Raw genomic sequence first — 26,458 nt, 5'->3', positions numbered from 1 at the left:
TTTCCATGGCCCCAAGAAGATACTGGGCTTAAAATTAGGCTTATCAAAAGATGGACGGTCAAGGATGTTGACTGTGGCAGCAACTGAAGTGCCCCCCAGTGGGTGCTGGTTGAATACAGCAAGGCACGGCCATCAGTGTAGCCTCGGCAGCCACGGAAGGGATGGCGCCAGTCTCTTATCGCCAATGTGGGGAGATCGCACTCATCCTTCACTCGACAGTTACGGAGTCCAGCTCCAAGGTGGACATTCATGGGCCAACAATCAGACAGTCTTAGGCTTTTGCGTCACTGACCTCTGTGCCAGACAGACTCTGCTTGGTGATCCAGCCTCAGCCTAAATGCCACCTTCTCAGGGGGGCCTCCCAATCTAAAAGAGCCCCACTCTCACTGCATTACCCTGTTTTAGTTATCCGTACTGTGCAATATTTCCCTATTTATTTACTTGTTTGCCGTCTGCCTCCCCCACCATCAGCTCTAGGAGAGCAGGGATCTCGTCTCTTTTTACTGCTATATTCCTGGAACTTAAAATGATGCTTGGTAGAGAGTAGAGGCTCAAAAAGCACTTGTCAAATGAACAAAAGAAACTGAGATATCCTTAACAAAACAGAACAAAAATTCTTCAATAGGGCAGATTGAAAAATCCATCAATCATATTCAATATATATTATGCAGTTATTAACAAAAAAGCAACTTGGAATTCAAAGGATATTCTATTTTTTTTTAAGATTTTATTTATTTATTTGACAGAGAGAGAGAGAGCACAAGCAGGGGGAGCGGCAGGCAGAGGGAGAGGGAGAAGAAGGCCCCCCGCTGAGCAGAGAGCCCAACATGGGGCTCGATCCCAGGACCCTGGGATCATGACCCAAGCTGAAAGCAGACGCTTAACTGACTGAGCCACCCAGGCGTCCCAAAGGATATTCTAATATTTCACATCCAACCAAATGCCCCATTTTTATTTAGAGAAACACTGATTGACCTGAAGTTAAGTAGATTTTATCAATTTTATCAATTTTATCAAGATTTTATCAATACAGTATTTTTTTTCAATTCAGAATCTGAAATGTCCAATGTAAATCAATCATGACATTTAACTAAGCTACCCAATCCTACCATAAAAATCCTTACTAGAGTTTTATGTCTGGTTAAATTCACAGAGATGAAAAACTGCTGGAGTCTGTGATGAGCCCAGGGGCCATGTGCTCAGACCAGGGCGGAACCTGGGCTGCTATGGTTAATACATGTAGGAAGACCATGCTTAAAGTCACATTTAACTCTTCAGGGAAGTGCGTTACTGCAGATAAGAACTGCGTTAGAAGGCGCTCTGGTTCTGTCTTTTCTCTATGTTGACTACTCATACCATGAAAATAATTTTCCAGATGTTTATATATCGTCAAAATCCCATTACAACTAACTTAAAAAGTTGTTTCTTTTCGTTCAATGCTATGTAAAAGGAAAGAAAGCAACTAGTCACTGTGTTCCCTCATGATTTGATTGTAAGATCCATTTTAACATTTTTAAGCAGGCTTAATGCTGATTCTCCCCCTCCACACTAATGCTGAAATGATTACAACAAAATTCCTTTCAAAGAGATAGATTCCTAGTCCAGAGCTCTTTCCACCATGGCTCAGTGCCTCCTTTAGTATGTTTTACATTATATCTAAAAATTATTTCATGTTTGAAGCACCTTTCAAAAAAAAACACATTATCTCAAAATCAAACTTAAATTCAACCTTTGCATCCATGAAAAAGATAAGGGATAGGGAGGATGGCCTCCAAGTAGTTTTACACCTATACATTTAACTATCTGAAGTAAAAACCCTATCTGGATCAATATTTGAAAATTACGGGCTATGAGCTAAAAGTAGGTGGGGAAATCAACTGAGAGGGTCATGACATGGCAGTTTGAAAAATGAAATATAACAGAATTAAAAACCATCAGTGTGTCTCGCGCATAACGGGGGGTATTTCCTGCTTCGTGAAAGCTTCGCTCGGTCACGCCCACCTGAATATGTACAGCATCACAGGGCTCCATGTAGTTTTACTTATAAGCTGGTCTGGACCAGTGGTTCCTAAGGCCCTATCATCAGAAATCTCCTGGGGCTGTGTGATGACAGATCCCTTGGCCCAAGCCTCTCAAATGCTAGTTCAGTTGGTCTGGGCACTCAAGGCCTTTCAGAGACAACACAAAAGCCCCCAAAGGACCCAGGCGTCAGGGAGCAAAGCAATAACAAGGACCACTTACCCCATTACCTACAGCCACCCCTCTACTGTCTTTGCCTTCTCTTCCTCTCCTTTCCCCCCGTCCATTTTATCCTTCTCCTCAACTTCATCTGGTAGTGGTGCCTTAGCATACTGCCATGTTTCTTCTGGCATTTGGGACACGCCCTGGGTGTGGGCTGGAAGCTCTAGACTAGTTCGTGTCAGAATCACTGAGGAGCTTTTAAAAAACACACACATGCTTGGGGGCTGCGGTCTGTAGGTGTGCTAGGAGAGAGCGGTGGAGGAAGGGCAGACAGGAATCTGCACATCTAACAGGCTCCATGGGGGATTGTGACTGATAACCAGTGTTAGGAACCACCGTTTGAGGTATCAGGGCAGAGGTCCTGATCTGGGGTCAACGGATGGGAAAAAATGGTGGCAAAACGGTATGTGCACTTGGGCCTTTCTCTCAGGAGAGGTGACAAAGACCTCTGAGCCTCTCTGGGGCCTCTGAATCAGAGTCTCGGGGGTAGGACTCTGCATCTTGAAGAAGTTCCACGGTAACCCACTGGGGCGCTGGGCAAGGAGGTGGAGGAGGGGAGCTTGTCTTGGGCCTGTCTCTGCAAACCTAGACTAACAAGGCGCTTCAGGGCCCGGGTTTCTTCCTCCTACAAAGGGAGGCAAAGGGTGGTTGCTGCCCCCAGGATGTGGGGAGGACAAGCACCGGAGTACCAGGGACGGTGCCACACTAGTGGGGGAGTGCTACCTCTAAAAGCCTTTCTGGGAATGCGCGTTCAGAAGGAAAAGAAAGAAGATTGGCAAGTTACTTCAGTTTGGCCGAAGGCTGGGATTAAAGGCGGGTCTTTACGGTTACCTACCTGTCGACCTCCTCTTTGCTCATGGCAGCAAATGTGAAACACTCGGTCACTCCGTTGACGGCAAGCAGGAGGACGTAGAGACAGTAGGAACGCAGCAAAACAGGACCTAAAAGGAAACAACCGACCGAGACTCTAGAGCCCAAACAGGAGGCCTGCATGTACCAGAACCGGGTCAGGAGTCCAGCCGGTGTCGTCAACAGGCAGACACACACTTGAGCCTATGGCCTTAATTATCTGGAAGGACTTCCAGTACTCCATGGCACTGATTAAAATAAACAGCTAAAAAAGAAAGGGCAATTAAGAATAAACCTACAGGGGCACCTGGGTGGCTCAGTTAGCTTAGTGTCCGACTCTTGGTTTTGGCTCAAGTCATGCATGATCTTGGGGTCTCGGGATTGAGCCCTGCTTTGGGCTCCCCGCTCAGCATGGAGTCTGTTTGTCTCTCTCCCTCCCCAACTTAAGTGCTCTCTCTCTCTCTTAAATAAATAAATAAAATCTTAAAAAAAAAAAAGGAATAAACCTACAAATGTCTCACTTAACTAAAAGCTTATCTGGCCAGGAAGCAAATCTTCTTGCTTTTTAAATCAGTATAAAGAGACCTGCTGGTTTGAGCACTCAAGGGCACCAGTGGCCTTGCATGGTAAGAGAACTTGGCTGAAGAGGTCCTGAAGACAAGACCACGGGGAGAAGCCCAGGACTTGGGAGCAGCAAACTACAGACAGAACACACCCACAAATCTGCAGAGAGAATCAGAATAACCATGATGTTTTCTTCTAAAACACAGTGATGCAGTCCTATAGCTAACTAATAAGCTTTGGAAAAATCTGCTAACAAAAGACTGGGAGCCTTAGAAATGGAATTGATCTCCTCTTTTAGGAGGACCATTACCAAGAGGTAGCCAAGCAACTTCTAATAAAACAACCTATGACCCAGCAATCCCACTCCTAAATATACATCCAACAGAAATAAATGTACATGTTCACATAAGCATTTGTACAAAATGCAGTTTTGTACATAGCAGTTTTACTCATAATAGTCCAAACTGACCATCAGTAAGAGAAAGGATAAACAAACTGTGGGCATCCATATAAAGAAATTTCTCAGAGAAGCAATCCAAGAGAAAAAAAGTACTGATCCATGTAAAAACATGGATGAATCCCAAAAACTGTATATTGAGAGAAAGAAGCCAAACACCAAAGTGCCCATGCTGTATGATTTCATTGATATGAAGTCCCTTTTAAAAGCAATACTAAAAAGCAAAGAAACACATTGATAACAGTACAATAATAGTGGGGGACTTTAACACCCCCCTCACTGAAATGGACAGATGATCTAAGCAAAAGATCAACAAGGAAATAAAGACTTTAAATGACACACTAGACCAAATGGACTTCACAGACATATTCAGAACATTCCATCCCAAAGCAACGGAATAAACATTCTTCTCTAGTGCCCATGGAACATTCTCCAGAATCGATCACATCCTAGGTCATAAATCAGGTCTCAACCAGTACCAAAAGATTGGGATCATTCCCTGCCTATTTTCAGACCACAATGCTTTGAAACTAGAACTCAATCACAAGAGGAAAGTCAGAAAGAACTCAAATACATGGAGGCTAAAGAGCATACTACTAAAGAATGAATGGGTCAACCAGGAAATTAAAGAAGAATTTAAAAAATTCATGGAAACCAATGAAAATGAAAACACAACTGTTCAAAATCTTTGGGATGCAGCAAAAGCAGTCCTAAGAGGCAAGTATATAGCAATACAAGCCTTTCTCAAGAAACAAGAAAGTTCTCAAGTACACAACCTAACCCTACACCTAAAGGAGCTGGAGAAAGAACAGCAAATAAAGCCTAAACCCAGCAGGAGAAGAGAAATAATATAGATCAGAGCAGAAATCAATGAAATAGAAACCAAAAGAACAGTAGAACAGATCAATGAAACTAGGAGCTGGTTCTTTGAAAGAATTCACAAGATTGATAAAGCCCTGGCCAGACTTATCAAAAAGAAAAGAGAAATGACCCAAATAAACAAAATCATGAATGAAAGAGGAGAGATCACAACCAACACCAAAGAAATACAAACAATTATTAGAACATATTATGAGCAACTATATGCCAGCAAATTAGATAACCTGGAAGAAATGGATGCATTCCTAGAGATGTATCAACTACCAAAACTGAACCAGGAAGAAATGGAAAACCTGAACAGACCTATAACCACTACGGAAATTGAAGCAGTCATCAAAAATCTCCCAACAAACAAAAGCCCAGGGCCAGATGGCTTTCCAAGGGAATTCTACCAAACATTTAAAGATGAATTAATACCTATTCTTCTGAAACTGTTCCAAAAAATAGAAATGGAAGGAAAACTTCCAAACTCGTTTTATGAGACCACCATTACCTTGATCCCCAAACCAAACAAAGACCCCATCAAAAAGGAGAATTACAGACCAACATCCTTGATGAACATGGATGCAAAAATTCTCACCAAAATACTAGCCAATAGGATCCAACAGTACATTAAAAGGATTATTCACCACGACCAAGTGGGATTTATCCCTGGGCTGCAAGGTTGGTTCAACATCTGCAAATCAATCAACGTGATACAATACATTAACAAAAGAAAGAACAAGAATCATATGGTCCTCTCAATAGATGCAGAAAAAGCATTTGACAAAGTACAGCATCCTTTCTTGATCAAAACTCTTCAGAGTATAGGGATAGAGGGTATATACCTCAATATCATAAAAGCCATCTATGAAAAACCTACAGCGAATATCATTCTCAATGGGGAAAAACAGAGCTTTCCCCCTAAGGTCAGGAACGCGGCAGGGATGTCCACTATCACCCCTGCTATTCAACATAGTATTAGAAGTCCTAGCCACAGCAATCAGACAACAAAAAGAAATAAAAGGCATCCAAATCGGCAAAGAAGTCAAACTCTCACTCTTTGCAGATGATATGATACTTTATGTGGAAAACCCCAAAGACTCCACCCCAAAACTGCTAGAACTCATACAGGAATTCAGTAAAGTGGCAGGATATAAAATCAATGCACAGAAATCAGCGGCATTCCTATACACCAACAACAAGACAGAAGAAAGAGAAATCAAGGAGTCGATCCCATTTACAATGGCACCCAAAACCATAAGATACCTAGGAATAAATCTAACCAAAGAGGCAAAGGATCTGTACTCAGAAAACTATAAAATACTCATGAAAGAAATTGAGGAAGACACAAAGAAATGGAAAAACGTTCCATGCTCATGGATTGAAGAACAAATATTGTGAAGATGTCAATGCTACCTAGAGCAATCTACACATTCAATGCAATCCCCATCAAAATACCATCCACTTTTTTCAAAGAAATGGAACAAATAATCCTAAAATTTGTATGGAACCAGAAAAGACCCCGAATAGCCAGAGGAATGTTGAAAAAGAAAAGAAAAGCAAAGCTGGCGGCATCACAATTCCGGACTTCCAGCTCTATTACAAAGCTGTCATCATCAAGACAGTATGGTACTGGCACCAAAACAGACACATAGATCAATGGAACAGAATAGAGAGCCCAGAAATGGACCCTCAACTCTATGGTCAACTAATCTTTGACAAAGTAGGAAAGAATGTCCAATGGGAAAAAGACAGTCTCTTCAACAAATGGTGTTGGGAAAATTGGACAGCCACATGCAGAAGAATGAAACTGGACCATTTCCTTACACCTCACACAAAAACAGACTCAAAATGGTTGAAAGACCTCAATGTGAGACAGGAGTCCATCAAAATCCTAAAGGAGAACACAGGCAGCAACCTCCTCGACCTCAGCCGCAACAACTTCTTCCTAGAAACATTGCCAAAGGCAAGGGAAGCAAGGGCAAAAATGAACTATAGGGACTTCATCAAGATAAAAAGCTTTTACACAGCAAAAGAAACAGTCAACAAAACCAAAAGACAACCGACAGAATGGGAGAAGATATTTGCAAATGACATATCAGATAAAGGGCTAGTATTCAAAATCTATAAAGAACTTATCAAACTCAACACCCAAAGAACAAAGAATCCAATCAAGAAACGGGCAGAAGACATGAACAGACATTTTTCCAAAGAAGACATCCAAATGGCCAACAGACACATGAAAAAGTGCTCAACATCGCTCAGCATCAGGGAAATCCAAATCAAAACCTCAATGAGATACCACCTCACACCAGTCAGAATGGCTAAAATTAACAAGTCAGGAAACAACAGATGTTGGCGGGGATGCGGAGAAAGGGTAACCCTCCTACACTGTTGGTGGGAATGCAAGCTGGTGCAACCACTCTGGAAAACAGTATGGAGGTTCCTCAAAAAGTTGAAGATAGAGCTACCATATGATCCAGCAATTGCACTACTGGGTATTTACCCCAAAGATACAAATGTAGGGATCTGAAGGGGTACGTGCACCCCGATGTTTATAGCAGCAATGTCCACAACAGCCAAACTGTGGAAAAGAGCCAAGATGTCCATCGACAGATGAATGGATAAAGAAGATGTGGTATATATATACAGTGGAATATTATTCAGCCATCAAAAGGAATGAGATCTTGCCATTTGCAACGACGTGGATGGAACTGGAGGGTGTTATGCTGAGCGAAATAAGTCAATCAGAGAAAGACATGTATCATATGACCTCACTGATATGAGGAATTCTTAATCTCAGGAAACAAACTGAGGGTTGCTGGAGTGGGGGGTGGGGTGGGAGGGATGGGGTGACTGGGTGATAGACACTGGGGAGGGTATGTGCTCTGGTAAGCGCTGTGAATTGTGCAAGACTGTTGAATCACAGATCTGTACCTCTGAAACAAATAATACATTATATGTTAAGAAAAAAGAAGAAGATAGTAGGAGTGGAAGAATGAAGGGGGGGAATCGGAGGGGGAGACGAACCATGAGAGACGATGGACTCTGAAAAACAAACTGAGGGTTCTAGAGGGGAGGGGGATGGGAGGATGGGTTAGCCTGGTGATGGGTATTAAAGAGGGCACGTTCTGCATGGAGCACTGGGTGTTATGCACAAACAATGAATCATGGAACACTACATCAAAAACTAATGATGTAATGTATGGTGATTAACATAACAATAAAAAAATAAAAAAATAAATAAAATAAAAAATAAATAAAAGCAATACTAATCTGCGGTGCCTGGGCACCTCAGTCGCTTAAGCATCTGACTCTTGGTTTTGCCTCAGATCATGATCTTGGGGTCATGGGATTGAGCCCCACAATGGGCTCTGTGCTAAGCATAGAGTCAGCTTCTCCCTCTGCCCCTCCCCCGCTCATGCTCGTTCTCTCTCTCTCTCTCTCTCTCTCTTGCTCTCAAGTAAATGGATAAATAAAATCTTTAAAAAAAATTGTAAAAGCAATACTAATCCATGGTGATAGAAATCAGAACAGTGGTTGCCTCTGAGGTGGAGGGGGGGCAGTTGACTAGAAAAAGTCCTGAAAGAACCTTCTGGGGTAATGGAAATGTTGTAGATCTTTTTTTTTTTTTTTTTTTTTAAAGATTTTATTTATTTATTTGACAGAGAGAGAGACAGCGAGAGCAGGAACACAAGCAGGGGGAGTGGGAGAGGGAGAAGCAGGCTCCCTGCTGAGCAGGGAGCCCGATGTGGGACTCGATCCCAGGACCCTGGGATCATGACCTGAGCCGAAGGCAGACGCTTAACGACTGAGCCACCCAGGCGCCCGGAAATGTTGTAGATCTTAACCAGGATGTTGGCCCCCACCGATGCTGCATCCAAGTCCCACACATGGAGATGGTAGCACAGGGGATGGGGGGTCAGAGGCCAGTCCAGGTCACAGGTAAGTCTACTTTCCAGGTGAGGACAAAGACTGATATGCAACTGGGACAACTGAGGCAGCAGTGTTGCAAGTTCCACTTTCAAAACTCAGGTGGTTCAGTTGAGCCACAGAAAGTTGCCATTCTTTTCTGATTAAATTCAGGCTAGAGACAGTCAAGTTTTGTGCAGTGTTGTTGTTGTTGTTTTTAGATTTTATTTATTTATTTAGAGAAAAAGAGAACACACAAGTCAGGGGAAGGACAGAGGGAGAGGGAAAGAGAATCTCAAGCAGACTCTGTGCTGAGTGCAGAGCCCCATGCAGGGCTCAATCCCACCACCCCTGAGATCATGACTTGAGCCAAAATCAAGAGTCAGAAGCTTAATCGATTGAGCCACCCAGGCGCCCCAAGTTTTTTGGAGTGTTTAAGTAAATGAAGAAGACTAGCGGGGAGGGGAGAGCAGCACTGCTCATCTATTCTGGCACAGCAAAGGTATTCGGATCCACAGCACTAGTCCAAGGAGTCAGGAGCAGGGCAAGGAGACGCGGGGTGGCATGGAGGCGAGGGAAGGAAAGCAGCAGGGGCCCAGCAGGGACGGACTACCAGGAGCCACTATGGGCTTTACAGAGAGCTCGAAGTTTGCTCAAAGTGTAAGGCAGCTACAATGAGGAGACAAATGCTAGAAGACCCTGTTGGGACAGTGACACTGATGGAGCTCTGGGCTAGACAGAGACGACAATGGTCCTGGCTCACCAGACAGCACATTCTTGCCAGAGACTGAGGAACCAGACCATTCTTAAGACTCCTCTTTCAGAAGATGATACCAAGAGAATATCTTTTTGAGTCTAAAATTATTTATTCTTCTTATAGGGTTATATTATTTCAGGTATATAATACAGTGATTCAACAATTCTATACATTACTCAGTGCTTGTCGTCGTGTTGATTCTAAAATTATTAATGGCTCTGACAATAAGCCATTAGAAACAGAATTTACTACCTTAGAAATCAACTACCACTGACCCTTTTAACTGATAACTCTTACTACCAACGCTGAAAACGGGCACCAGCCTCTCACTCACGCCAAAGGCCGACATAGTCGCAGCAGTCTGCTTCTAGACCTTCTATGACTAAGTACTTCACCAGGTGAACACTGTGCTAACGGGACAGCCTTCTCCTCACGGCCATGTCCTGTGACTGCGTGACAATACAGGCTGTTCCTTGGCGATCACCTTTCTAGAGGGGCCGTGCTGCTGTGAAATGGTTGCGTGCCCAGTCTCTGCACATGACTTACTAACGGCTTCCTAATGAGCCTCCCCGCCTGCCTGATGGAAACGCAGGCCTCACAGTACCAGCCCCAGGCAGCTGCAACCACATCACGGTTTTCATAGCAGGGGTTTCTCCAAACTGAATGACCTTTGCTCTTGGGTAGAAACTTCACCCCTCCTCCCCTAACACCCAAAGTTTGGGCCCGTTATAGTGGAGACCAAAACATGCCAGTGAACTTGTAAAATGGCCTTTGACAAAGCCCTTTACATTGAGATGGAGCAGCAGAAAGAAGTCTTCAGAGTTCTTGTCTATTGACCCGAGGAACTGAAAAATCTTTGCTGAACCCAAGATGAAACGGACTGCAAATGGACTGCCAGCCTAAGGCCCAGCACATTTTGAAACTGGTCAAGTCCCCAGGGCCTAACAAGTGCTATGAGATGTTCAGTGGCATGGGCACCAGGTGTTTCTAAGTTAGATACACTCGATACTTTTGTCCTTCAAAAACCAAGAGTCACTGGATTAAATATACCGTTCTGCTTGCCGAGATCAATTTTGTTCTCTGCAAATGGCTCTGAGTTATCCTTCAGAGGCTCATGCATCAGGCTGTGAGATTTATGTGGCATTTACTACCTTCAGACGTGTTTAGTATCAAGCGGAGACTCATTAGAGCCTGCTCTTTGCCTTCTTCCCTCACCCCAGAGGGTGCACAGGGAAGTGCCCAGCAAAACACATTTTAGGCCTGGGAGGAGAGCCAAGGATGAATAATGACTTCTCCAAGTGAGACTGGGGGACTGACTGCCCTGGTGCCAAAGCCCCCCGACGGCACTGAGCTGTTTCTGACCTCGTGCGAGGGCAACGGTCTCAAAGCCCCAGCCATGGGCAGCACTCCCTACACTGACAGATACCAACGTGTGTGCACACAAGTTCTTGAATTTCACAAGACTCTTCTATTTCTGTTCGGAAATTAGAACAAATCTGGCAAAACTCTTGTGCATACCTGATCCAGAGCTAAGCATGGCCCCTCCATAGATATCCAAAGCCAGCTGAGAATAGGCAAAGCCAAAAATGGTGATGGTTAGGCCGGTCAGCAGGGCCAGCTTGAGCAGCGACTCCAAAACCACAGCGGCCACGGCAATGTCCTCCTGGGGCGGGGGGCAGAGGGAAGGAAGTTGGATGAATCATGAGCTAAAGAAAAACTTCACATCTGGCCTTCTCTCTCTGCTGTCTTACAGATCACTCTTTCAACTGCTGAGAGGCATCCCTGTTTTTCTGCAGCCTGTGTTTGTTTTCATGTCAATTAGCATGAAGGAAATGAAGGGGAAAAGCCAATCTGTGCCTCCTTAGGTAGTGCAGGGGAGGTATGGTTTTTAGCTCATTTAGGATCCGTTATTTCAAAGGCTGCTTAGGAAACACTCACTTTCTCTCCGATATTTATTCTTAAAATGGAGAGCAAGTTTTTACGTTGCTAGCTAGCTAGCTTTGTCAGAGTGCTTCTCCTGACAAACGTCTCCAAATCCTGACATTCCTGTCGAAGTATGCTTAGGAAAATATTCCTAAACCAACCGAGAACCAGATTAGTTCATTTTGAGATATTGTGCATAAATTATATTTTGCAAAGTGTCTTCTAAGACATGTAAGAGGCCAACTTAGCTTCCTTTTAATTCTCCGATAAGTCACACATTTTCAATGGTTTTAGAAAAAGGGAAGTTTCTACAACCAAATACACCTGGATTAAAATCTCTTCTGCATTTGCCAATCAGAGTAGGTAGATTCTCACGGTCAGAGTGCATCTGCACACTTCACTATCTTTAAAAAGCTTAAACAACTGGTGTGGTGAGTGAAATCAAATGACCATGTCCTTTACTCCCCAAGCTGTACACGAGCCTTGCTCCAGCCCCTACGTCCTTCGGCTCACCTTTGGTTCTTGAGAATCTGAGGATGGAGGAGGCAATCTCAATCTTCCAGCTAAGCCTAGACCATGGAAAGGGGGTCTGTGCCACACTGGGGATGGCTGCAGAGAGTTCTGGGTCAAGAATGAGGTCACAGAGAAGGAGTAAGGGTAAGAAGGGAAAGGCCAACCAGGGCAAAGGGAGGAGGCTGCGAAAGAAGTGAGCTCAGAGTCCTGCTATCATTCAGAAGGTGATGGAAGAATGAGACCTAGAAGGAAATTTCAAACAGAGGGAAACCGACTGCTCTACATTTTAGTCTATTTATCCTGCAACTGGAGAATTCACTTGAGAGATAGTGACATTAGAACCAAGACTACCTGCTTCTGAAGTGTGGCATCCTTTCCTCTCTCCAGCACCTTAGCAAAGAATATATAAAAACTCTCCTCTATTGGCTGGAAAATTAACCTGGCCACAAGAGAGCCAAGATTATTCACTATATCGTATACACCTAGAAGACAAAAAGGAAGAAACAACAATCCTTCTGGTTTTTCTATTTGAATTTTCACAGCACCATTAACATTTTTTTCTGATTTAATTTTTTAAATTAAACTGTTTGAGATACTTATAGACTCACATGTAGTTCTAAAAAATAACAGATCCATTACCCAGTTTCCTGAACAGTAACATCTTGTGAGAGTATTGCACAGTATCACAGCTAGGACACTGACATTGATACAGTCAAATACAGAACATTTCCATCACCAGCACCTTTTTATAAAAATCATTAATTCTCTAAAAATTCTTTTTAGGTCACTGAAACTATTTTGCATGATACTATATTGGTGGATATGTGTCATTATACATTATATATTTGTCAAAACTCATAGAATGTACAATACCAAGAGTGAAACCTAATGTAAACTATAGACTTTAGGTGATAATGATGAGTCAATGTAGGTTCACCAGTTGTAACAAGTGTACAACTCTGGTGCAGAATATTGATAATTGGGGAGGTTGTGAATGTGTGGGGTCAGGGAGATGTATGAGAACTCTGTACTTTTCACTCAATTTTGCTATGAACCTAAAACTGTGCTAAAAAAAAAAAAGGTTATTAGTTAAAAAAAAAAAAAAAATTAGGGGCGCCTGGGTGGCTCAGTCGGTTAAGCGGCTGCCTTCGGCTCAGGTCATGATCCCAGGGTCCTGGGATCGAGTCCCACATTGGGCTCCTTCCTCAGCGGGGAGCCTGCTTCTCCCTCTCCCTCTGCCTGCCACTCCACCTGCTTGTGCTCTCCCTCCCTCTATCTCTGTCAAATAAATAAAATCTTTAAAAAAAAAAAAAAATCATTAATGCCGGGTGCCTGGGTGGCTCAGTCAGTTGAGTGTCCAACTCTTAGTTTTGGCTCAGGTCATGATCTCAGGGTCCTGGGATCGAGCCCTACATCGGGCTCCATGCTCAGCAGGTAGTTAGCTTGAAGATTCTCTCCCTCTGCCCCTCCCCTCACTCTCTCTCAAATAAATAACTAAATCTTAAAAAAAAACATTAATACCAAGTTGATTTTTGAAAATTTTCTTTCCTCTACTGCAGGATTACAGTTAAAAATAAATATGAAGAGGGGCTCCTGGGTGGCTCAGTTGGTTAAGCATCTGACTTCTGCTCAGGTCATGATCTGAGGGTCCTGGGATCAAGCCCTGTGCTCAGATGTGAGTCTGCTTGAGGATTCTCTCTCTCTCTCCCTTTCCCTCTGCCCAGCCACCGCTTGTGCTCTCAAATAAATAAATTTTAAAAAATCTTAAATAAATAAATAAGAAGAAAATACTGAGACCTATCTAGCTGCACAAACACAGGGCGGATCTGTGATTGTGATGACGAAGCTCCCTCTTCTCTCAACCCTGCAATGGGCACCAAGCCTCTGCAGAAACCAGGGGAACTCAAAAGAGAACCTGCCACCCAAGTCACATGAGAGGGCGTAGTCAGAACACTGTAGATATTTGCAGAGACCTGCAATTTTCAATCTTCAGGAATCATTTTATTACAGTCTTCATCTTTTAGAATCATCAGGCTTATTTTTCACTAAATGTATCACACTGCTGAGAAAAATATTAGAAAGTATCTACTAATGGTATTCACTACAGAATTTTCATCTTACCCTGATCGCCAAAATTTAACACGTTCAAAAACGTCATTACGTATCGCTCGCCTACAAATAGAGAAGCAAAATAATTAGCATTTCAAGGGCACATTATTCTCTTGTTTCCTTTTTTCTTATCGTCTATCAACTCTCCAGCTGGCAGATACTCTCAAAGGAGAAAAATTACATAATCAATTAAAGATACCTTCCTTGTCCTAATGTTGATTTCAAATAATCTCAAAACAGTAACAATTGGGAAAGTGCTGGGGGATTTATTGACAGCAAATCTCCAAACCAGTTAAATTAAAAACAAAACAAAATGAAATAAGACCAGTCTAATAACTTAAAAAGGGAGGGGATTACAAAAAATGTTAATAATGAAAATGATTGTCCCAAATTTTAAATGTAAGTTCTGCGAAATGAGAGGTCCATGGTCATGTGCACAGACTCATCAAGTTGTCTCCCTGGGTGGAGAAAGCTCCATGGAGGCTGGAAAGGCTCTGGAGCCCAAGCTCATGATTCAAATATAAGACAGGCTAATGCCTTCAAGGTGAAGACACCAACCCAGAGCCCCACCCCCACCTTCCATACATTTTATTACCTGTCAGTGGAAAACACAACCCACCATGGAGACAGAGCTCTGGAGTGACCACAGCCCTAAAGGGCAAAGTTTCACCTCCTAGCAACCTGCTCAAAAAGGAAAGCAATATTCGGTCCTGGCCTCCCTGCACTCTCCCAGACTGCCTGCGTCTGTGGCAGGGGCCTCTGCAGGCCCTCCCAGGCGTGGCCCACAGGACAGCACTCACTCCTATCTGCATCTCTGCACTGCTCTGATCCATCCTCACTGCTAACAGTCCTGGCTTCAGCAATACAAATCTTAAGGCAACCCCTGCTTCCACACCTTTAAATTGCTCTTTGCTGTTTGCAAAAAGTCCAGGCTCCTTAATTCTGCATTTGAGGCCTTTTATAAGTTGACCCCAGGCTATCTTTTTGGCCTTTCTTCACCAACCTCATCCCCACCTCCCAGCGTTACATTGTCATCCTCTGCTTTACCCGATCAGGTTTTAGCCCCTCCAGCTGCTCTGCTTCAGGCTGGGCCCCTCCTGCTCCCAGCCTCGGCTCTTAGCATGCTAGCCACCTAGACTGGCTTCTCCGTAGGGACCTCCCTGTGCTCTGGTACAATCGGCCTCTCTTCCCACACTCTGTAAGCTCCCTGGGGGCAGGAACCACATCTCCCTCATTTCTCTGGCCCTGGTTTCCTAGCAGAGCTTCAGGAAATGCAAGGGCACTTGAGAGACGCTAATGTTTCCAAGTACAGCCCTCACAGCCCTGATTCAGATCTAACCACACAAAAGTCTGCGTCTTGGGTAAGTAAGAGAATGAGCTCCTTGAGGCTGTGGCCTGTAACTCATTCATCTGTGTATTCTCAGCACCTGGCACACAGTGTTCAGGAAATGTGGGGGCAGAAGGTAACAGCATCTATATTTTTGCTATTACAATGAATGATTTCAACTTTTTTTAGAGTTGTAATTTTTAGATAAAAAGAATTTGGGGGTGGGGGGTTCTTGTCCAGTCACTTCCTTATTTCACAACGATGGAGATGGAAGCCCTGTGAGGTTCTTAACAGCCCTCTGCCAGTCAGGCCAGGGTGGTCCAGCCATGGAGAGAGCGAGCAACCGGCACCACACTGAGGCCTGGCCCACTTACACCTGCTGCCGTCTAGCCACTGTGGTCCAGACAACCAATTTAGGGCCATTGCTGGGACTGGATCCATTCCTCAACTCATTTAAACTGCTCTTAAAACTTTGGGAGGAAAAGAAAGTGCATAAAGCAAATGCCCTTTCCAAGTTCCCTCTACTGGTTTTCCTGTTCTAACAATGTGAACTATCACAATATACAATTTCACTACAGATACCTTTCTTTATCAAAAGATACTTGTTGAACACCAATCATGTGCCAGTTCCAGCAGGGTAGTGGGGAAACAGTGGTAAACTGCACATCCTGCTCCCAAGAAACATGTCATTAAGGCACCTTCACTCAGCTCTCCAAAGGCTTGTGACCCTTACTTCCCCCAGGGGTCCTGTAAACAAGTTCCACTTTAGTAATGGCAACGTTACAGGCTCAGGCTAGAACTAAGCACTCTCAAGGCTCAAGGCTCAAGAGCCCTCAGACCCCTCCTGGTCCTATCCCTTAACTCACAGACGGGGCAAGTGAGGGTTAGGGGAGTTACTCCCCTTTGGAAGCATAATTAACAAAAAATAAAGACAGAGAGGGGAAAAGGGAAATAATAAGGTAATAATGATGGTTGTATTAGAATGCTAGAATCATAGGGAACTTTTTTCTATTTTCCAAAATTTTTGTAATGAGGTTATACTATTTTTATAATTAAAAGGCAATGTTTGGGATGCCTGGGTGGCTCAGTGAAGTGTCTGCCTTTGGCTCAGGTCATGATCCCAGGGTCCTGGGATGGACCCCGCATCAGGCTCCCTGCTCAGCGGGGAGCCTGCTTCTCCCTCTCCCTCTGCGAGCTGCTCCCCCTGCTTGCTCTCTCTCTCTCTCTCTAATAAATAAATAAAATCTTAAAAAAATAAAAATAAAAAAATAAAAGGCAATGTTTGAGGGGTGCCTGGATGGCTCAATCAGTTAAATGACTGACGCCTCATTTTGGCTCAGCTCAGGATCTCAGGGACATGAGATTGAGCACTGCATCTGGCTCTGTGCTGGGGTGGAGCCTGCTTAAGAATCTTTCTTTCCCTCCCTCTGCCCCTGCCCTGCAGCTCATGCACACCACGTTCCCCCTCGCTCTCTTAAAAAAAAAAAAAAAGACAATTCTTGAAAAGATTTAAAAATATGTTCAGTAATAGATATATGGATGTATAGACATATGAAATTTAGAGAGAAACCACTACCTTTACCCACTTCTAGCTACCTCAAATCTCATTCTTTGAATTAAAGCTGGGCATAAATAAGCCAACACACATACGCAGAAAAACGAGATGTACTTTCAGCTCCATGCCAGCCCTCTGTATAGAGAGCTCTGTCACTGTTAAACTGGAAAGCCTTAAGAAATTGGAAGTCTGGCCAAAATATCACACAGATGAATCTTATTATTTAACAAAATAAAATGATGAAAACCCAGTTCTTAAAAGTTATGTTCAAAAAAAGAAGTGTACAAAAAGTTAGAATAGGATAATGAGATTATGGATCATTTTCTCTATTTTCCAAATTTTCTCAAATCGATATAAAACTTCATAATACATTTCTTTAAATGATAAAACATGGGGTTTGGGAATTAGACTTGGATTCAAGGTAAGTTGTTCCTCATTACTATAGGACCCCATAGAAGTTATACAATAGCACTGCCCCTCACTATCAAACTAAATCAATGTTAGTTTCTCTCTCCCTGTTTTAAAAGCTTCCATTTCTAAGGTTCCTCTGCCCACAGGGGCTCTAGAAAGCAGGAAGTCTGGGTATAGGTAATCTGCAGTTCTGTGGAATCCCCTCACTTATACTGTGGTGTCCTGACTGCTCAGAGTGACCTTTTACTTACCTTCTGTCAAAATCTGCTTCAAGAAAGACTGTTTGAAAAAACTCCAAGTCAATTTAGCCTCTTTCCAATTTACAAAAGCCTAGAAGAGAAAACAAAACAAAAACAAAAGCTCCCAAGCACTGCAAGTCTACGAGTACAAGAAGCCTCCACAAGAGGCAAACTCATCTTGGTCCCTAAATCCCAACTTGGAGAGTCCCCACTCATTTTTCATTTAATGCTAAGCACACAGAAGGCATCCAACGAATCCTGGCAAAGGGTTTCCATCGCTAAACACGAAGACAAAGTCTCTAGGTGGAAAGAGCGTCGGGGTAAGGAGCCTGCCCAAGAGTCATTCACTGAGACCCCTAAGGAACTGCACTGTCCCCTCACTGCCCAGATGGTAAGCTGACCATATCTAACACACACAACTCAGAGTCATTTCTTGCCTTAAAAAATGTCTGAAGCATGCCAAGCTGCAGAACAAATTCTGCTCCATACACCCCACATCTTAATGCATTTAGCCACCCAGGGTCCCTTTACACACAGTATATGAGCTTTGTTTGTGTATTTCAAAAGGAAGCCAGGCTTCCTAGGAAGGTCAGTCAAACCGCTCAGAACTGGTATGACAGAAGAAAGGAAAAAACAAACCCAGAACTTTTGATATGGCTCTTCCAAAACTGTCCCATTTCCTAAGGACAAGGAGGGTAAGAAGAAAGCAAACACTTAGGAAGGGCAGAGGTCAACCTGTTAGAGGCAGGTGGTCTCAAAGCCAGATTGCTGACCACAAAATGGAGGAGTAAGGCAGCTAGCTGGACAAGACTTCTGTCTTTCTATCTCCCGCAGTCCTCTCTGGAGGCCCCTCCTCTCTCATGGAGGCATCCTGGGATCCCAGAATATTTAGTCTAGGTGTTAGGTGCTTCAATCTCAGGGTACCTGCATTTTGAAAAATTCTTATTAACTCAAAATGATGACTTTGAAAGTTAGGATTTCAGGGGGCTCTTTGGGAGGAAAGGGGTGAATCACAAAGGCCAAGCCCACTCTACCTCTCCAAAAGATCAGTTACAGCTATGGAATTTGGCCGAAGGGCAGATGTAGAACCTATCCCAGTCACATGGGCCCCTGATCTTGGACCAAAGCCCATTTGTGTAGAGTACTGCTGTCCAGTGGAAATATAATGTAGGCTACACCTAGAATTTAAAATTTTTTAGCAGCCACAGTGAACAGTAAAAAAAAAAAAAGGTAAAATTGTTTTAATATATTTATTTAACCTAAAACACGATCATTTCAACATGTAAATAAATATTAGAGGCATTTCATATTATTTTTTTCATACGAAGTCTTTGAAATCCAGTGCTTGGGGTGCACATACAGCCCATCTCGATTCTAAATGCTCTAGAGCCCCACGTGGCTGGTGGCTACCATTTAGGATGGAGTAAGTCTAGAGTATCCCTTGAAAACAAGGTCATATTCAGTGTTCAAATCTCTTCACCCCTCGGTTTCAGAGCCTTTCTTCCAGACACTGTGAAGTCAGGCCTGAATCCTCCCAAACCATGCTGCCCTCAGAGCCTCACTGGACCTGCAGCAGATGCCACTGCGAGCTCTAGGCCAGAAGCAAATCTCCCCTCTCGCTGTATAAGAAAATTAGGCATCTCCTTTCCTCAGAACAAAGGGTGCCAGAGCATTTACCACCACTAGGGGGCACTGTGAACCACATCATCCCCAGCACTGATCCCGCCCTTAGCTCCAGGGGAGGCTTGGGCAGCAGCACCTTCTCTGTCACACTCTGCGCCCCCACACCAGGTGGTCCCCTGGGGGGGCCTGGGCAGCAGTCCTGTGCTCTCTTCCAAGGAAATGAACAGTTACAGCTGGCCAGAGGGTCTTCGTGGAGCCTCCTTGCCAGAGGTTGCGAATGGGTTTGGGAACATGACGGAGCTCTCTAAAAAAAGGTTGTTTACCAACGTGTAATCTTCACAATGTATCTGACCTGAGACCTCATGCGGGAGCATTCCATTCTCCTAATGCCTTCAATTTAAGTAGACCCATGGTTTAGAAGGAATGGTCACACTGCTTATCTCCAAAATGCTCACTCAGGACACAGAGGCAGGAAGTCTGATCAGAGATTGGGTTTCTTCTCAGAGGTGTCTGCTAAGTGGTAGAAAAGAAGCAGCATATTCTTTGGGCTTTTACCATTTTCTTTAGAATGGATTTGTCACTTGGGAGGTCAAACGAGGCCTATTTCACAAGAGCTAGGTTGATACTGCTTAGCTGGTCTTCATGGCTGTGCATTTCTCTGGAATCCTCTGACCAACAAGCCATTCCACTGCCTCGCTGTACTGGTGGAGAAACTGAGGCATGGATGGCAAAAGGTGATGGGTGGTATCTCGGGGGAAGGTTTGCGGTCAGAACTCGGGGACTCATGATGGAGTGAGTCAGTCTTCCCCTTCCCAAACTCTTCTGCCCCAGGATGGTCCAGTAGCCATGTGCCTCCCACACTGACAAGAGTCATGGGGTGGGGGTGTGGGGTGGTCTGCAGCCATGGTCCTGTGTCCTGCCCCATATCACCTCCACATCCCACACAAGACCCCTTTCCCTCCCTCTTGCTCTGGGGCCATCGACTCTGCCCCAGCTGTGTCCACACTCACACATCCACCCACCCTCCCACTGTCCTCATCACTCTCATTTGGACAACTACCACTGCCTCCTCGTGAGTTCTTTCACCTCCAACCTGTTCTCTAGCCCATCCTTCTCCTGGGAGGCTTCGGGCTTTGGAGTCAAGCTCAGACACTGAGGCTCAAGCTGCAGCGATCAACTTCTAAGTGCAAAAGCTATGGGTAAGACACCTAATTTTGCTAAGGCTCCATTTTCCCATCTTCAAAATGGGATAAGGAGTCCTATCTCCTGGAGCTGGTCTAAGGACTGAATGAGAGAAAACGAGACACTCGATAAATGTGAAACAGGTGGTAAGCGCCTCAATATAGGCAATTGGATCATGGCACTGTTCACAAACCTTTCATTAGGCTCCCCTACCCCTGAATCAAGCCTGTACTCCAGGGCACTGAGGCCACCACTACCTGGCCCTAGCCCTGCAGGCCATAACCTCCTTCCCCCTTTTGTTTCCTCGCCCCTCCCCCACTGTCCAGCCAACCCAAGTACCGCAGTCATCTCTGCAATCCCAATGCCAACACAGTGGTGGGCATATAATGGGCCCGAAGCAAACATTCTTTCTTCCCAAAGCCGCAAATGCACATTTCTACCACATGTGCACATTCACCTCTGCCTGTCCATGTCGAGGCCCAGCTCAAAAGAAGCTTCCTCCAGGAAGCCTTTCTCAATGTTCCCACATGGAATTCATGTCCTTTCTCTGGGCTTCTATTTTGTTAACACTACACACACACTGTCTTGCAGTGGTTAGCTGAGTACACACCTTATCTCCCCTCCACAGTGCAAGTTCTGAGGGTGGGGACCCCACTCAGGGCACCTGGAATAGTGCTTAACACAGAATACTGCTTATTACATGCTTGCTGTTTAAATTCCTCAGCTTTACTTGAATATTAGCACCTCTCTCCTATGAAATCACTCAGAAATGTCAAAGAATATAAAAGGCAGCCATTATTTGAGGTATCATTTATTTTAAGGCTAAATAAATCTCTTTACAGAAGATGGGATTCTATAAGCACAGGAAACAAATCTCCCAATTTGATCAAATCGGTTTTGGATGTAACTGCTTGAGCAGCTCTGTCTGAGGGAGCCCCCAGGGCACAAAGCTGCTCCCGAGAGTCAAGTTGGGCACACTGCTGGTGGTAAAGTCATCCACTGCATTCAGATTCACCTCATTTCTTTTCTCTTTTACAAAAACTAAACTTGAATAATGAGTTGTTCTACCTGGAACTTCCCAATTGTTAAGCCAACAAATAACTACTTTGGGCAATAAGCCAATTTCTTTTGGAGGACTACACAGCAGAGAGACTAAACACGAAGACTAAGGACAGTCCACAGACACAAGTTAGAAGTAGGTCCAAATCAAGTGTGTGATGTTGGTTTGGTCATTTAACTCCTCTGAACCTCAGTTTTCTCATCTGCAAAATGGAGACCATATCTCACAGGGTTACTAGGATGGTTCAACATACAAGTCCATGTCAAGTGCTCAGCATAGTGCCAAGCAAGGGTAAACATGCAGTCCATGGTAGTTATTATGAACAGCTTTGTCCAAGTTCAAATACCTTCACAATTCCTTAAGTTTTCAAAGGGGCCTCATGGGTCGGGTAGACCAATAATCTCACCTTAAAAATAAGGACCCTGAGGTCTGGAGAGAGTCCTACAGGCTTTATATCTGCACTCACTGCCTCCCAAACGCACAGGAAGCTCCCCGAGGCCCAGCAATCACCTTCCTACATGTCTGTATCCCAGATGGCACCCCGCATGGGGCTGTGCTCTGTCTGTCAGCAGGAACCGTGCCACCGTGTAAGACAGGTACATCCCTTCTCACGGTCAAGGCTTCTGTCCCGGCAGCAGGAGCCTGGGTCCTTGCAGGATGGAAGGCCAGATTCAAGCACTGAGCTCCCAGCCCAGTGCCGTCAGACACTGCTGGGCTGGGCTCTGCCGTGGAGCCTCTCGTCACTCGTGGACAGCCACTTGTGTCCGCCACAGCATTAAGTACCTCCCATGCCCCTCTGCATCGCACTCCCACTAGCACCTTAGGAGAGAGGTACTCTTAGTATCCCCACTTGACAGATAAGGAAACTGTAGCTCGGAGCTGTGAGCCCACCACTGAATTAAATACACACTTAGGCTCTTCTCACTACCCTCTGTCTCCTTGCCTGTATTAATGGTCCAAATGCTCCTTTCCAAAATACTGCTGGGCACCGGGGCTGGCCCAGTATGAAAAGCTGGCCAGGCCTGGTACAGATGAACACTGGGGAACACTCTCAGACCTGCTCTGTGGGCAGGCGGCCGCAGCTCCGGGCAGAAGTGATCCCAAGTCCTTCTCCTCTAAGCCTGCAGATGAGGCACTGTTGTATCCCAAAACTGCCATGTCGATTTAGGTTAAAGGTGAGATCTGTTTGATCAGAATGGAGAACTCTTATCTAACAAATGAGAACATATCTTTCTTTACATAATATCTGGTCTTCTTGAAAAGCTGTATAACAGGATTCCGTAAGTTCTGAAATTTACATCTCAAATATTTACTACTTTCTCAAGTAAAAAGAGGAATAAGGAGAAGTCCAGCTGAAGCCTTACCTCAGCTACGTGCACCGCATCTAGCCGGCAAACAAGCATGGGAAAAAGGGAAAGTGGGTCGGCCCCGTTCACAAAGCATCTGAGCAGAGGCAGTGAGGCGTAACGTCACGTGTACCACTCCGGGGCCGCAGACAGTAGCAACGACCCCACCAGAGTCAGGAAATAAAAGTCAAATGGACGGAGAGCTGAAGAGTTCAGAAGAAGAGGGTTATGCCTCGCTCCTACACATCAGCACCTAGAATCCTCAGTGGTCTCCATGGGAGAGTGGGTCACCGGAAAGACCAGCCTGACTCTAGGTAACAGAGCTTTGCAGGGGTCATCCCTGCTTTGTCAGCGCGCTGGACTCTCTGTGTTGGAAGTCAACCCTGGGAAAAACCAAGACACAGCCGAACAGAGAGACTGGCACGCGGTGGTTACAGCCTGTGCTCTGTGGGGATCAAGCCACTCCAGGCCCCTACCCTCACTCTGACCCTCACCTTGGGCAGAGAGTTAGTCTCTAACCCTCAGTTCCTCAACCCTAAAACAGAAATAATAAGGTCAGCCTCACAGAGTTGGTATAAACTTTAAATATAAGGCATGTAAAGCATTCAGCATAGTGGCTACACGGTGGTTCTAAACGGGGTCAGTGTTGTCCCCCCTGGGACATTTGTCCCTCATGGAGACATTTTTGGTTATTATAGCTGAGAGGTGGTAGCTCCTGGCATTTAGTGAGTAAAGGTCAAGAGTGCTGCTAAACATCCTACAATGCACAGGACAGCCCCCACGACAAAGAATTATCCAGCCCAAAATGTCGGTAGTGCCAAGGCTGAGAAGCCCTGGCCTAGCACACAGCGAGCACTCCATAAATATGAGCTATGAAATTATCCTTACTACTTTAGCAATAAACAAGAAAGTAATAGTTTCCTTCTTTCCAGGATAATCAGCATCTGTGATTAAAATGATAAGAGAGAGAGTATATTACTTACTCTACTTCTTGTAATGTTGGGTAACAGATCTGTTATTCTGGAGACAGGAAGAGTCTGTAGCTTGGTTGATTCTGAGGAGCCCAATAACTTTGTGAAATAAATAACATAGCAGAGCACCAGAACTGCAGTATACAAAAGCTGAAAAAAGAAAATAATGGATTTAAATGGCATTGTTTTAATATAGGCAGAATTAAGATATGCCTGGAAATTTGACCTCAAAGGCCAAACCAGAAAGGGAACTGTCTTTATGAACCGCACCTTCTAGTGAGCAATGCCTCCCACTCTGGGGAAGAGCGCTGCGCACGAAGAGCCCCTCCACTGCAGCATCCCTGGGGAAAGTGCTCCAAGCACGTCACCTGACCGGGAGAACGGTTCTTCTGGGCGGGCAGAACATCATGTCCCTGACAGACAGCCCCTAGTGCCACCACCACAGCAATGTCAGACGTGTTCTCAAAGGAAGGCCTCTCCCGCCTCGACAGCACCCTGCAAGGACCCTCAAGTCCTGTGCTAATATGCAGAGACTTGCCGTCCTAGATGACAGGGGCCTTCCCATAAACCCATAAGCCGTGACAAACTGAGCTGTTGGCTCCCTCCTCTGCCCAGTGCATGGGCAGGGCAAGAGCCACTCCAGGATGGGGGAGGGCCTGGAGGGTGCGGGGGTGATAAGAGGGCCCACCCTTCCCTCCACACAGCCAGGACAAAACGGTGGCTTTTGGCCAGGAGCCGAAGCCTGGGGTTTTGTTTGCAGGTTGGGAGGAGTATCCAAACAGCCCCTTTTCACAAGCTCCCTTCTGTCTTCTCTCCCTGCTGGGAACAGCAATGCACACTAGCTCAGGAAGGAATGGGACCTCCATGTCCCGCTTTCAATCTGGAACGCTAAACCTGCTCCTGTGGCAAAGGCAGGGAGCAAGGAGAAACGGGAGCCTTGTTTAGCAGGTTCGGGCTCCTCGGCTCTCCACCCTTATCCGTGCCTGAGGACAGAGCCCACCATCCACCGTCCTCTTCCATGCCTCAAGCCCTGTAAGAAGACACAGCAGCTCTGCTGTGAGCCATACCACCAGATGCAACATCCTCTGTGACAAGAGGACTCCCTTCCCCATCTCCCCTCATCTTCCCACAGACCAGCACCTGGGGAAATAGTAACAACCTATGGGTAGTCTTCATGCAGGGTATCCTAACTACGTGATCCTTCCCCCATTTTTATTGAGGAAAAATTCACATAACACTGACAGTTTTAACCATTTTAAAACATACAATTCAGTGGCTTTTAGCACATTCACAGTGTTGTACCATTATTTCATTCCAGAACATTGCTTTCTTATTATAAGAAATTATTTCATTCCAGAACATTTCCATCACTCCAAAAGGAAATTCTGTGCCCATTAAGCAGTCACTCTCTGCTCCTCCACACCCCAGCAATCAAAATCTTCTTTGTCTCTATGGACTGGCCTATTCTGGACACTGCATATTAATGGAATCATGCAATTGGTGGCCTTGTATCTGGCTTCGTCCACTTAGTATAATGGTTTCCAAGGTCATCGTGCCGTGGCACGTTATCATTTTTATGGCCGAGTAATATTCCATTGCACACATATGCCACATTTTGCTCATCCCATTCATCAGGTGATGGACATCTGGCTTGTTTCCACCCTTTGGCTGTGGTGAATAGTGTTGCTGTGAACATCTGTGTACAAGTTGTATGAACACGTTTTCAATCTTTTGGGTATATACCTAGGTGCAGAATTGCTGGGCATATGTCAGTTCTACATTTAACTTTTTGAGGAACTGCCAAACCGTTTTCGACAGTGGCCGCACCATGTTACATCCCCACCAGCGATGTGTGAGGACTTCAATTTCTGCATATCCATGTCAACACTTGTTATTTTCTGGTTTTTTGATAACAGCCATCCTAATGGGTGTAAAGTAGTATCTCATTGTGGTTTTGATTTACATTTGTCTAATGACTGATGATATGGAGCATCTTTTCATGTGCTTATTGGCTATTTATTTGGATATCTTCTTTGGAGAGATGTTTATTGAGGTCCTTTGCCCCCTTTTTGGATAGTCTATCTTTTTGTTGTTGAGTTGTAAGAATATATATTCTAGAGTGACCCTTTTATTTGATATATGATGCCATGTGGTAAGGGGCTGTTTAAGGAGGAACCTGGAGGTGGGTTGGACAAAGGGGAATCCCAGAGCCCTGGTGGGGATTGCCTGCTGATATGAGGTGCTGTTGGCTCTTAGACCTCTCACACAGACACTGATAAAGACTGTACCAGAGAAGAGCTCTCTGAAGTCTTATAATAAGAAAGCAAATAAACTCAGAATGGGCCTTGCTGACCTAGGATGTATCCTGGGTGGGAGCCTCAGAAAGACATAGTGCAAGTGTCTTTCCCAAGAGGAATCAACCAGTAACTGGGCATCTTCATGCCCTTCTGTCCTATTAGGGAGAGTATATAAAAAACATAATGAATGTGGAGAACTGTAGTTCCAGATCTAATAAACATGGCAAAAATAATCACAGATAACTCCTCTAAGATACACAA

General features: G+C 44.7%; 1 protein-coding gene across 3 annotated transcripts in view; it reads right to left on the bottom strand.

The window, feature by feature from the left end:
• Window positions 1–26,458, bottom strand: part of RFT1 (RFT1 glycolipid translocator homolog) — a 52,035-nt gene that overhangs the window by 16,408 nt on the left and 9,169 nt on the right. For all 3 annotated transcript variants that reach the window (XM_078077103.1, XM_078077105.1, XM_036102558.2), the window contains exons 6-11: window positions 23,913–24,050; window positions 17,731–17,809; window positions 14,199–14,249; window positions 12,429–12,559; window positions 11,160–11,304; window positions 3,077–3,182 (exon numbers count right to left, since the gene is read on the bottom strand). In XM_078077103.1, coding sequence (XP_077933229.1) covers window positions 3,077–3,182; window positions 11,160–11,304; window positions 12,429–12,559; window positions 14,199–14,249; window positions 17,731–17,809; window positions 23,913–24,050 — 650 coding nt within the window. The remainder of the gene's footprint in view (window positions 1–3,076; window positions 3,183–11,159; window positions 11,305–12,428; window positions 12,560–14,198; window positions 14,250–17,730; window positions 17,810–23,912; window positions 24,051–26,458) is intronic.

Source organism: Halichoerus grypus, chromosome 1, assembly GCF_964656455.1.
Source record: "Halichoerus grypus chromosome 1, mHalGry1.hap1.1, whole genome shotgun sequence".
Lineage (NCBI taxonomy): Eukaryota > Metazoa > Chordata > Mammalia > Carnivora > Phocidae > Halichoerus > Halichoerus grypus.
The sequence above is the reverse complement of the archived record's forward strand: the minus strand, read 5'-3'. Positions and strand labels throughout refer to the sequence as shown.